Source organism: Fusarium oxysporum, chromosome 2 (assembly GCF_000149955.1).
Source record: "Fusarium oxysporum f. sp. lycopersici 4287 chromosome 2, whole genome shotgun sequence".
Classification (NCBI taxonomy): Eukaryota; Fungi; Ascomycota; class Sordariomycetes; order Hypocreales; family Nectriaceae; genus Fusarium; species Fusarium oxysporum.
Genome location: NC_030987.1, coordinates 4,274,886 through 4,287,415, shown reverse-complemented (window position 1 = coordinate 4,287,415; position 12,530 = coordinate 4,274,886). Strand labels below are relative to the sequence as shown.

Below are 12,530 nucleotides of genomic sequence, written 5' to 3'. Positions count from 1 at the left end.
ACTGAATCCGAGTATCCGAGGTCTCAACACTTACAACAAGAATGCCTCTTAAAGGCGTATTTTGGATTTCCGAGCATGCCCGGATTCTTTCTCCGGACTGACAAACTCAATTTCCACCCATGACCCCATGTTTTACTAGTTCACCCCGGAAATCACTCTCATTCGCTGACCCGTCGCTAGTTTTCTACATCGTCTCATCCCCCGCACCCCCGGACTTTGCAACTCCACAATCCAACCCCAGACTCTGGGACCTAATTCCGCATGACTATGATTTCTTCACATTTCCCTGTTCTCCTTCGCAATGACACTCAGCTGAATCATCCTGGTTGGGATATAAAGGTGCCTCTTGGACCTTGATCTTCCTTTTTCTTTTCATCAGACATCTTCTCATCATTTCAAGAAGATATCAGCTCGCAATGGCAACTCAGACTCAGGATATCGAACGCGAGTTTTCGCGTGATGAAAAGTCTGGGATCATGCATAATGAGCATGCCCAGGGTGGTTTATCTCAAGAGGATGCTGATTTCTTGAACAACTTTCCCGAGGAGAGGAAGAAGGCTATTATTCGAAAGGTCGATGTAAGTTCTTCGTCCAATGAGTACTTCTCTTTACTTACGCAGATCAGTGGCGATTAATTCCTATGCTTGTTCTCTTATACCTCATTGCATATTTGGACAAGACCAACATTGGTAGGTTTCATCTAACGTTTTCTATAAGGCCAATCGCTGACTTGATATAGGAAATGCAAAGATTGAAGGCATGACTGATGACTTGCACCTCAAGGGTATCGAGTACAACATCGTCACCGCCATCTTCTTCATCCCCTTCGTCCTCTGCGAAGTTCCTTCCAACATGATCCTTCACAAGTTCAAGAGACCATCTTGGTACATGGGCGGCATCGTCTTTTGTTGGGGTGTCATCATGACTCTTACTGCCCTTGTGCAAAACTACGCTGGTCTCTTGGTCATTCGATTCTTACTCGGTATCTTTGAGTAAGTCCCCTTGGTATCGCCATGGTCTCGTAATCAGGTACTGACTTAGATAGGGCCGGTTTCCTCCCCGGTGCAATCCTCATCATCTCAAACTGGTACCTCCCCAACGAAACGCAAACCCGAATCGCAATCCTCTACACATCAGCTGCAACAGGCGGTGCATTCTCAGGCCTTCTAGCCTTCGCCATCGCTAAGATGGACGGCATGGCAGGTATGGAAGGCTGGCGCTGGATCTTCCTCATCGAAGGTCTCTTCACCGTCGTCGTCGCCATAATGTGCGTCTTTCTCCTCTGCGATTCACCCGCCCTATCCACACGCTGGCTCGACGCCGATGAGATTCGATACCTTGAACTCCGACAACTTAGCCGTCGGGCTACAGTTCCCATGGACTACAAGGAGAATGATCATTTCAACCTCCGCCTTTTCAAGGATATTCTTATGGATTACAAGATTTGGCTTTTGTTCTTCGCGAACTGGTCGAATGCTGTTCCTAACTATGCTATGAAGTTCACTATGCCTACTATCCTGAGGGGTATGGGGTACACTTCTTCTGACGCGCAGTTGATGACTATCCCTCCTTATGCTATTGGAGCTATTTCGGCTTATGTGTTTGCTATCTTTGCTGATAAGTACTCATGGCGCGCTCCTTTCATCTTGGGACCTCAATGCTGTCTTGTTGTTGCTTTTATCATCTTGTTTGTCAAGTCCAGCAACATCGAGGATAACATTGCTGTTTGTTACTTCGCCGTCTGTCTCGCATGCTTTGGGTAAGTCCTCATCCACCATCCTACACTCAGTGACTAACAATTATCAGCATGTATCCTATTCTTCCTGGTGTCAACGCCTGGAACGTCGCCAACACGCCCGATCCCGCCAAACGATCCGTCAACATTGGTCTTCTCGTTTGCGTCGGCAACATCGGTGGCCTCATCGGCTCTTACATCTACCTCGAGCGTGAAGCACCCCGATACCCAACTGGTTACGGAACTTCTCTGGCTTTCGGTTTGGCTGGTGTTGTTGCAGTTTTGTTGCTGGAGACTCTTCTTAAGAGAGGTAATGCCAAGAAGGCTAAGATGACTGAGGAAGAGGTCAGACAGAGATATACAGATGAGGATCTTATTCGCATGGGAGAGAAGAGTCCATTGTTCAAGTATGCTCTTTAGATATCTTCATGGCATTACATAATAGGTCTAGTGGATATCACATTGGCTTTCTTAATAAACGGTTATCACATCCCCGCATAATCCTTGCTCAATTGACTTTTCAGCATCTCAGCCTCATTTACCCGCCCAACGTCGCCTAGTCTCACCACTTACCCCAACCCCAATCCGTCTGACAATCTCACACACCATCTCATAACGTGATTGGTGCCCACAGCCCAAACAACCCATGTCCAGGCAGCATCTTTTTCGCCTCTTTGATTCGAGCCAAGCATTGGCACGACACAAACCAACCCTTGCGTTACGTTGGATAATCATGACGTTGCGGTTTTTACCTTATAATCAGCCGCATTCCATCCCCTTTTTTGCTGACAGCCCCAGATCTTACAACTTTTAGTCTGGGTGATATTCGCAAAATGTCGCGATGGCGCCAAATCCCGATGTCACTACGAGAGCGCAGCAGGTGTTAGAGGCGTGGAGTCAAGGTTTCAATGTCGGTGCTGTGATTATTCTGCTTTTGTTGGTTTTGTGCAATTATCGGAAGAATACGCTTTTGCATAAGCTTATTCTCGGTGAGGTGAGTAATTCCTTTGTTTCTCTCTATTGAATATCGATTAATCGCGAACAGCTTCTTCTTGCACTTGGACATGGGTTCTTTTGCTTTTTCGATGAACCTGAATATGGATGGTACTATTGCATTGATCCAGTATGAATTGGGTTGCTAACTTGAAGCAGGGTCCTCAGCAGCACGGCAACCCTATTATATATCTCATACTTCATCCACAACCTCATCGCATGGCTTAAAATCCGTCCCTTCCTCCCAAAATGGGGAGCCCGGATCTTCATCATCTCACTTCTCATCGTCCAGCCCTACTGGGTTCTCGAAACATGGGCCAACTTTCAATATCACAACCATCTCGGTAGTAAAATCTTCAACACATCACGACTTCTCGAACCACTCTTCAGAGACCCCTGGTGGGTATTCACGACTATCAAACTGGTTCTAGCCATTAACGAGAACTACGAGTTTACGATTCCGGGCCTTATTCGAACTAGTCCACGATTTGGAATCATGTTATTCTGTTTGTTCTTGTCGATTGTGTTTTTGATCACTGATGTCATTTTCATGATTGCCGTGTCGAAAAGAGGGGGCATCAATCCTTTTTGGAGGGTGAGCTTCTTTGTTCTTCCATCAAGCCACTTCTAACAGGTTTTAGCTCGCTTTGGTTTTCAAATGTGCTTCTGATGTCATTTTTCTGGATGACTTCAAGAGCGTCCTTGACCGAATTTCAGAATCAGCCATGCGAAAGATCACAACGTTCGAATATCGAGACCACGCATCACCGTCTGTTAACCAACATACCTCGGTTGATTTTTCCTCACCAAATTTCCAGCGTAAGAGCTCAAGATTTGGATCATCTTCTAGGGCGGAAATGGGCTCTATCCTCCATCCAGTGGGATCTCGAGATGATGGCCATTATGAATTTGCTTCGAACTATAGCCAGGCTTCTGTGGGAGACGGTGCTGCACGGCCATGGCTTGAGGACGATGCAAGACGTTCGAGCTCTCATTCGCCAAGACGGAGAGGGGAGTCCCAGGATAATATGATCACTATACAAGAGGTTTGGTTTGCAACAAGATGTGCAGGAGGTTGACTGACTCGATGATAGGACGATAGAGCCACCGAAGTGGAGGATATTCCGATGGAACCAGTCAGAGCGCGGACAAGAAATGACCAAGCACGTTAGGAATAGTATAGCAGGTATAAAAATTATATTATGATGATAGAAATCTATATATGGTATTCCCCGTTATCCATAAAAGCATCCAAACCTTTTCTTTGATCCCATTAACCATTATACCATGCCATGTCTGCCCTAGGATTGACTTCCTATCTCCATAGCAATATGAAGCATACTCCTCGGCCACCACGTCTCCATCCCCAGAAACTCCCCAAAGAAATTCTTCCTTCTCGTATACTTCACTATCCTCCCCAACTCACATGCCCCAATACCTCCAATCCACCAAACACCATCTAACAGCATAACCAAAACAAGCCAATGAGAGAAGATATCCATAGCAAGTCTCGTCGTCTCAGAGACATCGCCTTCACACTGAATACCCTCGTCAGGAATACTTCCTGGACTTGTGGGGATGTTATCTAGCACAGACTCGACGATGCTGAGAAATTCGCTGGGGATCCGGTTCAGGAACCACATTATTGTTCGGCGGAGGGGTTTGGGTGGTGTCGAGAAGGTTACGCGGGCCATGTAATTTCGTAGCCAAGGTGATACATCTGAGAGTTGACTCAGTGCAGCCCAACCCGCTTCTAGATCAGGTTGTTGGGAATCTGTATAAGCGCTCTGATCTGGGTGAAACAGCTCTTTTACGATACTGCTTAGCGCTTCGAGGGCAACAAGACAGGCTTGAAGTTCAGTATCCTCACCCGGTGACTCCCAGGATGGCTTCAAGTGCGCAGCAAACTCCAAAGCCTGCGCTCTCGTTCGTAATTTCTCCAGCGCTGACCCCGATGTCGCTGCGATAATAGGCATGAGAAGTTGCTCTGTCTGGGGCGTAGGTCCGTTCTCCCCCAAAGGAACCAAGCCATTAGTTGACTGGCTGTTCAAGGTGATGTCAGGCGGACTAGCCGTAAAGTCCTCCAAGAATCCAAAATCCTTCGTCGAGTGCAAAAGACCCGTATACGCTAGATGCGCCGCCCGAATGAGCGTCATCCAGTGTAACTGCACCGGCGCCAAACTCGTTCTCTCCCCTGCATCCAATGTCTTTTCAACGTGAATTCTCACAGCGTGATTCGCCGTTGCGTAAAGGACCATCAGCGGTGCATTCGCAACAACGTGATCGTAATGATTAGTAATTGGAATATCAGCCCTCGTCTGCCGAAGCGAAACCCTATGATGTTCATCTGCAAGAGCAAGTAAATGCCTGACTTGACTCTTGTCGATCCTCTGCAAAGGTTGAGATATCAAATCGTGACATTTTCGCACAGCTGCGAGAGCGAGGATGGAGCTCATGAGGGGTTTACTTCTGAAAGCAAGATTGGGAAATCCAACTTGCAAAGCATACAAATCATCTTCATCGTAGGCTAGAGAGCGCGCTGTGTGGGATAGATAGTAACTAAAGAGTTCAAGCTCTGCGGCGCCGAGATCGACGGATGGAAGAGGGATTTCTTGCGGGAGGAGAGTGAAGTTGGGGCTTGGTGCGAGATAGGGCGACAAGCCCGGTGAGAGATCTGACGTTGAGAGACTCGCGCTTGTTGAACGGGCGTAGTATGGCGTTGGGATGGTGAGAGACTGGAATTGACTCCATGTGTCTTCTTGAGTAGGTGATCTCAATGCACGAGATTTTTGACGAGGATATTCACATGGGATGTCTTTGTCGAGACATCGTGAACATTGAGGTCTTTGCTCATCACACTATTTCCATTAGAATTGAAGTTAATTGATGATAAATGGAGGTAATCACCTTCTTCCTTCGTTGTTTGCAGCCCAAGCATCCATGTCTTGACTTTGTATGCGATCTTCTCGACCTAACATTCGAAGTCGGACTTGGTGTTTTTTTCGCACTACGCGATGGTGATTCCTGGATTGTAGACATATTATTCACTTTACTCAAACGATAAGGTAATCACAACTAAAGTGTGTGGCGACTAGACTTATATATCCCCATCCTCTCAATTAAGCTTACATCGTCACCCTCAAAATCTACTTGCGAGTGGTTGACGCGAGATCCACAGTCGAACCGCAGTCACAATGATTTGAATTAATTTCTCAGCCTCGAAATTGAGCTACGTAATCACCCACCCAATGCAATACCCGGCGCCGCGGGCCCACGCGGAGAAAAACTGCGCCTCGCTAGGCTCAGCCTCGAGAATTTGGAATTTTTGTCAGCGCGATGACCAGCCAATTGGGAGTGAGATGGTGTGTTGGGTGGTCGGCCAGAGCGAAAATGGACGCCGAATTGCGACGTTGGACTGACATGAGTGACGTGCTACTGTACCCATTCTATCGAGAGATGCCCGCCATTTAAGTTAAACAAAAGCTGCCGGGGTCCCCAAGGAGCGGCTGTCTCAGTCTCTGCGCAATGCAGTCCAATAGACTTACAAGAGAAACATGTAGGAACAGCGTCGCATCAAGCACCTGTCGCAAAAACGGCCTAATACGGTAGTGAATACTACCCTGCGATGCTATGCTGACAGTGTGTGAGTCGAAGTGTCGGTGAGCTAATGATTGCTGCTAGAAGAGACTTGGAAGGCTGGGAGAATAAACTCGCCGATCATATGCAGTCATCTTGCTACATGGGTTTATCGGCAGTGGGTGTCGAAGCCCCGTGGAAGTGATGATGTCGAGCATGAGGATTAGGCAGCGACATTAGCAGCAGCTGAAGTCTGCAATTCTCACTTATCTGTATATGATGTAATATTACTATTGAAGCACCTGGGTCAGCTCGGAACAGAATGGATATCATGGAAAGTGGAAAGATGTGAATAGTGTAGGGTAGGTGATATCACAAAAAATTGTTAGGCTCATGTCAATCATTAATATTTTCCCTGCTGGTACAATGGTATTTACACAGCCAGTTCCTTCTGTGCCCTAACACACAATTACACCAGACAATCCAGGTATCCCATAAACTCTCTGTCCAGGGGGTATATGCCAGTCGCTCATTACCTATCCACCTCAACACTGCGTACGATGTGCGCGCTACGGACGCCCATTCTATAGTGCCTCCGAAAGCCGCTCACGTGTTCTTCCCCTTCTTCCTCCCTGCCTTCGCTCTCTTCTCTTTCGTCATATTCGCTATGTTTGTTGTCATCTTCTGGCTCTTCCTTGATCTCAACATATTCAATTGTAGGCGCAACACTGTTCTGTTCTGCCGAGTGTCGAGGGCTTTGAACTACAAAAATTCTCAGCTTCAACCTCAAAGCCTGCGATTCGTCGTGTTACCTGTACTCCGTGCCATGGACTGACCTACGGCGCTGTTCTCAGGACCTCGATGGCTTCCTGGTTGCAGCCGATGGGTTCTCTCTGGTGCGGTCGCCTCATCCTGCATGCCCCCGGCCGGTGGGTCATTGCACCACTCTGCATAGTATTCGATGTACTCTTCAACGGATTCTTTGTTCCGAGTGCGAGGGCAAGCCTTATCGTAGACCTTGAGCTTGTTCAACGGGACCCAACCCGACCTGCAGTCATATGGGAAGTCTTGAGCAGCACGAAAGAAAAGACCCGGAAGGCTACGCTTGTGAGCCAAGTCGCCATTGTCTTCATAGCCAGGGGCCCAAGGTGACGGAGTAAGATCCGTGGGTTTTGCACCATCATAGCATTTGGGGATTGTTGTGTGGAGTTCTACGTCCTGTAAGACCTTCTTGAGCTTGAAACGTGGGAAAGGTCCCCACGGAAGGATCATGAGAGGAGAAAAGGACTTGGTTCTGTCATTATACAAGCAGACGATGTCGCCCGGCTTTGCATTGATGATTCGAGGATCAACATCCTTGAATGCCTTAGGAGGCACCCAATAAGCGGAGGGATTCTTCCGTCTACCGCGTTTCCCTTTCTTCTTTCGTGTATTCGCGTGCTTCGGGCGTTCGGATGGCTCTTCATCTCCATTTTGAAGCTCTGTCTCGTCGCCATCTGGATCCGGAGGTAGGGTACAGAGCGCATTGTTTTTCTCGGCGAGCTCGGTATTGCAGTCCGACACATGGGTGCCCAGCACCTGAACAACTTGCTCCTCTGTGGTACTAAAACTGCGGCCGTGGTTGTGATAGAAATGGTCATATGCATCCTCAACAACATCCTCTCCTCGGAACTGGATATCGCAGTCCTTGCACTCCAAGATGTACCAATTTCCTTGGCGAAACGGAAACTGCACAATCCTGTACTTGGCTGGAGCGTCGATACCCTTGTAGACCTCGTTGAAATTGATAGATCGGTCTGGTGTAAGGGAAGGTGTTATTTCGCCTCGACGACTGCGTTTGATGGGTCGATTCTCATCGCGCGAGATGTTGGAGGATCTTCGTTGCGATGCAGAGGTTCGGGGCTTTCTGCTCGACACACGCTCGGCATTGTCGGCCAATGAGTGTTGGGATCCAGCGGTCGCATTGCGCTCTGGCTCGGCTCTTTCCAGACTATCGTGGACTGCAGAGCTGCGCGAAGGTGTAGGTATCGAACTAGGTGGAAATGGAGCTCGTGGAGCTGGGGGCGTGGGTATCGAATCAGCTGGCAGGGGCGCTTGCAAAAGATTTTGTGGAGTTTGGGATGTAGAAGCTGCGAGCGCCTGAAGGCTTTCCGGAACCGTACCCCAGTCGTTGAGGAGCTGTTTCAAAAACAGAGCTTTGTCTTTCTCGATTTCCTCCTCGAGCTTGGATTGCTCCAAAACGAGGGTCCTAAACGGCCGGATATCAATCTTGCCAGCTGTGTCCTCGCGGAATCTCTTAGCATTCTGCTGGGCCAGCTCCTCAAGCTGATCGACACGTTGCTGTCGCGCAAGGATCTCTGGAGTTCTGAAGTAGTTGTCTAGCGCCTGGAGCCGCGGCACCTTGTCCAGGATGGACTTTGAGATTGCGAGTAGATCGTCCATGCTGGACGTCAATCGGGCGGCACTTCACAAGAGTAGATAGTGCGGGAGCATGAGAAGGATGTCATGAATGAATTATCGCAATCGCAATCGCAATCGCATTCGAGAGAGAGTGGAGGATGGAGGAGGGATATGGGAGATGCGGGGCTTGACAGTGCAGTGCAGTTGGGAGCCGTGTTTGCTCTGACGGGGCTTTAAGCTCGGGCCAATGGACGTTGGGTGTTGGTTGCAAGCGAGTACGCTAAGTATCAGCCAGCAATCGGATAAAGACAGTAGTCCACCCACAAGCTCTTACAAGTCGGCCCAATAGCAGAATTCCACTTGAAAAGATTGGCCATCGTGATCTTGTAGTAATTCTGAATTGAGGCGCAAGTAGTGGTTGATTTCACCTGATGAAACTTCTTACAGTTCTTTGTTATACCGCTCTGGATAGGCGAAGGAGTCGTGACACCGTTGCTTGGCTGGGTAGGTGTAGGCTTTTGTCCAACTACGCCCACGCAGACGTTATAATCAACCCACAAAGCGGTGCATTTAGAGCCTATAGCTGGATTCCATACATAGAAGTCTGCGAATGAGATCTTGTAGTAATCCTGAATCGAAGCACAGGTCGTTGTTGATTTGACTGGATGAAATTTGTTACATCTCTTGGTCATACCCGCCTGTATCGGCGTGGGAGTTGTTATTCCATTGCCTGTGCTTGTTGGTGAAGGCGTTTGGCCGATGACACCTACACAGACGTTGTAGCCCACCAAGAGGGATGTACACTTTGAGCCTATGGCGGGATTCCAGGCATAAAAGTCCGCGAATGAAATCTTGTAATAGTCTTGAATCGAGGCGCACGTGGTTGTTGACTTGATAGTATGGAACTTATTACAGTTCTTGGCCATGCCGGTCTGGATAGGCGTGGGCGTGGTGATTCCATTGCTAGGTGTTGTAGGACTCGGGGCTGTCCAGCCAACTACACTGACACAAACCCAATAGTCGACGAGCAAAGACTGACAGTTCGTGCCGACGGCGGGATTCCAGGAATAAGAGTCCTTGAGCGGGAGTTTATAGTAATCCTGTATGGAGTTGCAAGTGGTAGTCGATTTGATGAGATGGAACTTGTTGCAACTCTTGGTCATACCAGCCTGGATAGGCGACGGTGTCTCGATCCCGTTGGTAGGCTTAGTAGACTGCGTAGGAGTTGCTGTATGTCCTATGACAGACACACAGACCCAGACATCAGCCCACAATCCTGAGCAACCCGTGCCGAGCTTGGGTTCCAAGTCGTGAACTGGGCTAGGGTTATGCCGTGCTTGGAGGAGACTGCATTGCAGTTGTCACCTTGCTCGACAAAGTAGAACTTATTGCAGTTCGAGACCATGCCAGGCTGGATTGGGTCGGGTTGTCTCGACGCCATTACCACCGACAGCAGTTGTAGATGGTTTTGTTGGGGTTGTCTTCGAAGGGACGAGCGTGGTAGAGGACGGAGAAGTCGTGGTGAACTTGGTCGTGGTGCTGCTGATAGGGACGGGTGCCTCTTTCTCTTCAACGCAATATGAAAAACCCTCTTTGAAGTTCCCGCATTCTGCAGTGATGGAAGGGTTCTATGGTTTGCCATAAGCTTTGATCATTATGGGATGACGGTCACAACAAACCCATTTGATGAGGTCTTCGAGAGACAGGTTCCATGCGTAAGGGATCAGCTCGCAGGGAAGTGAACCATCGTTGTCGTACCAAGAAGCACAGCTCTGTATGGTTCCCGGGGCGATAGGCATAGATGGCTTATCACCACGCCGTTGATGGTGAGATGGGAAGCCATGGCTGGCTTGAGAAAGAAGGGAGAGAACCACAAGATGGAACAGTTTCATGGCGAACAAAAGCGAGAGGAAGGGTTGCAATACTTGCTTGTGTGAGCCAGAAGTAGGTCCCAAGGTATGGGTGTTATTCATCCTATATACACTCCAAAATGTCTTGGAAATTCGGGTAGTCCCTCATTTTAGGCAAACAGTTCGTCCGTTCTCTGGATTCGTCTACATTCACACCGGATTGAACTGTACCACGGTCCCGGATGAATGAGATGCAACCATCTGAATATTCCGTTTAATTACTGCAGCAACTTATCTCGTCTAGCTCAGCTACCAAAGTTGGCCAGAATAACCTGGTATGAGGAGAAGTTGTCTAGACTTACATGAATCAGGACACCACTCTCAACCAATCATACCACTTCACAGCGAGTCAAAAAGGTCAAATATATGCATATTTCTGCATGTTGGTTCAAACTGCAATACTACTCGTACGTTCCATTTAATTTTAGCCGAACATAATCAAATGCCGGGGCTTGCATGTTCCTACGCCGCAATCACTCTCATTGACCAATGCCGTCTCTGATCAACAACCTCCAGGTGACATGGTACGGGCCGCCATGGCGAGTCAATGCGGGTACCAGGGCACGAATGTAGATAAATATGCCATACAATCCCTTTTCCAAACCCGTTTTCCCCACACAACCAAGTACTGAACCAACAAAGGATCGCAAGCATGAACGTTTCTCTTCTCCTCGGGTCTGTCCGCTGCGTTCCGGTCCCTATGACCATCAAATCGTACTAAACATTACAACTAGAGTGTTCTTGGGAACCTTTTCGGTCCTTGGCATGCAGGCGAAGGAGAAGCCTTCGCCACCATTTCCCATTGACCTTGGCGTCAGTCTCATATTTCCTCAGCCAAATGAGACTTACCGCCCTGTCTACCCTTTTCCTATCGTGTTTGCCCTTACTGGAGCGACCAAGGCGGGCTTTAAGCTGCAGTGGCGTTTGGAGGGCAACTGGACGACTCCCATCAAGAAAGAGGATGTGCCTATCGTCTATGGATCAGCTCCAGATTGGCTTTACAGCTCAGGGTCGCTTGATCCAGCGACGGAACCATACTTTGTGATCAATGCTACAGGCATCATGGGTAACACTTCTTATACAGAGTGGGAGCTTGGATGGAGTTTGTCAGTTCTCCAAGAGTGCTCTCCTGGACCTGAGCGATATTGGAAGTATGGGTCCATCAACTTCTCGACATCATCTTCGGCCTTACTCCCCAATTACAGGCCCAAAGGGCCCTGCCCCCTCGAGATCCAGCACACTCGGTTCTTGGACAACAGAACAACGCCAAAGGGGTGACTGGGGATAGGAGGTCTGAAAGTTGCGTGGTGGTCACTGATCAGGAAGGAGAAGGTGATCCGTGTAGTATTGATACTGGTCACGAACTGGCAACCATGGTTCGTGCTGAGATGCTCAGGTACGCAGAATGCCCAGATAATCAGTCGTGGCCTGATGAGAAGAATTTACTTGGTCCAGACTCTTGTCGGCCTCTGTATCCTAGTTCCAAGGACGCCGAGGATGTGGCAAATCTGATGTTACCTGCCGCTCTGACTGCGGTGGTGATGGGGACTATTGTTGTTGCTTTCTTCGCTATGTAATTAAGCTCTAATTATTATTCCTTCAAGAGACGTGATCATACTGTTTGGAAAACCTGTGCCACATTTCTACCTCTGATACGGCGGCCGACTCGTTCAACAACACCATGTTTTCTTTGAATGATTGAAGAAATGGAGGATTTATTCCACCACACAGCCATCGGATCAAGGAGCTTTGTCCCGAACCTCAGTCTTCGCATCCTTGCCATTTGGTCATTTGAGCGAGTTGTGAAGACCCTTGAACCAACAGACAGTTGCGTTCTTTCCAGTCATGCCACCATTGACTTTAACCGTTATTGTTGAAAAGGACCAACACTACTGCCAAGACTGCACAATTAGCCA

At 48.5% G+C, this 12,530-nt stretch overlaps 5 protein-coding genes across 6 annotated transcripts; 3 read left to right on the top strand and 2 right to left on the bottom strand.

The window, feature by feature from the left end:
* Positions 1-236: 236 nt before the first annotated feature.
* On the top strand, positions 237-2,215 carry FOXG_08726 (uncharacterized protein). The gene is made up of 5 exons (XM_018387750.1): positions 237-578; positions 626-689; positions 740-992; positions 1,046-1,759; positions 1,807-2,215. Exons 1-5 carry the CDS (start codon positions 417-419, stop codon positions 2,153-2,155), a joined length of 1,542 nt encoding a protein of 513 aa, XP_018245657.1. The 5' UTR covers positions 237-416; the 3' UTR covers positions 2,156-2,215.
* A 275-nt stretch (positions 2,216-2,490) lies between these two features.
* On the top strand, positions 2,491-5,616 carry FOXG_08725 (uncharacterized protein). 2 transcript variants are annotated; one of them, XM_018387748.1, is made up of 5 exons: positions 2,491-2,729; positions 2,781-2,839; positions 2,888-3,323; positions 3,370-3,774; positions 3,823-5,616. In XM_018387748.1, exons 1-5 carry the CDS (start codon positions 2,577-2,579, stop codon positions 3,898-3,900), a joined length of 1,131 nt encoding a protein of 376 aa, XP_018245655.1. In that variant the 5' UTR covers positions 2,491-2,576; the 3' UTR covers positions 3,901-5,616. The 2 variants fall into 2 exon arrangements, with proteins under 2 accessions (XP_018245655.1, XP_018245656.1); XM_018387749.1 differs by having other exon boundaries at positions 2,498-2,729; positions 3,370-3,982.
* Positions 4,030-8,746, bottom strand: FOXG_19865 (uncharacterized protein; the record flags this gene model as incomplete). The annotated part of the gene is made up of 5 exons (XM_018400148.1): positions 4,030-5,586; positions 6,274-6,356; positions 6,571-6,574; positions 6,915-7,066; positions 7,117-8,746. 5 exons carry the CDS (start codon positions 8,744-8,746, stop codon positions 4,030-4,032), a joined length of 3,426 nt encoding a protein of 1,141 aa, XP_018245654.1.
* A 245-nt stretch (positions 8,747-8,991) lies between these two features.
* Positions 8,992-10,145, bottom strand: FOXG_19864 (uncharacterized protein; the record flags this gene model as incomplete). Its single annotated transcript, XM_018400147.1, has 2 exons — positions 8,992-9,918; positions 9,957-10,145. The coding sequence occupies 2 exons, from the start codon at positions 10,143-10,145 to the stop codon at positions 8,992-8,994; spliced, it is 1,116 nt and encodes a 371-aa protein (XP_018245653.1).
* Positions 10,146-11,206: 1,061 nt separating this feature from the next.
* Positions 11,207-12,191, top strand: FOXG_08722 (uncharacterized protein; the record flags this gene model as incomplete). Its single annotated transcript, XM_018387747.1, has 3 exons — positions 11,207-11,289; positions 11,349-11,716; positions 11,767-12,191. Exons 1-3 carry the CDS (start codon positions 11,267-11,269, stop codon positions 12,189-12,191), a joined length of 816 nt encoding a protein of 271 aa, XP_018245652.1. The 5' UTR covers positions 11,207-11,266.
* Positions 12,192-12,530: the final 339 nt, after the last annotated feature.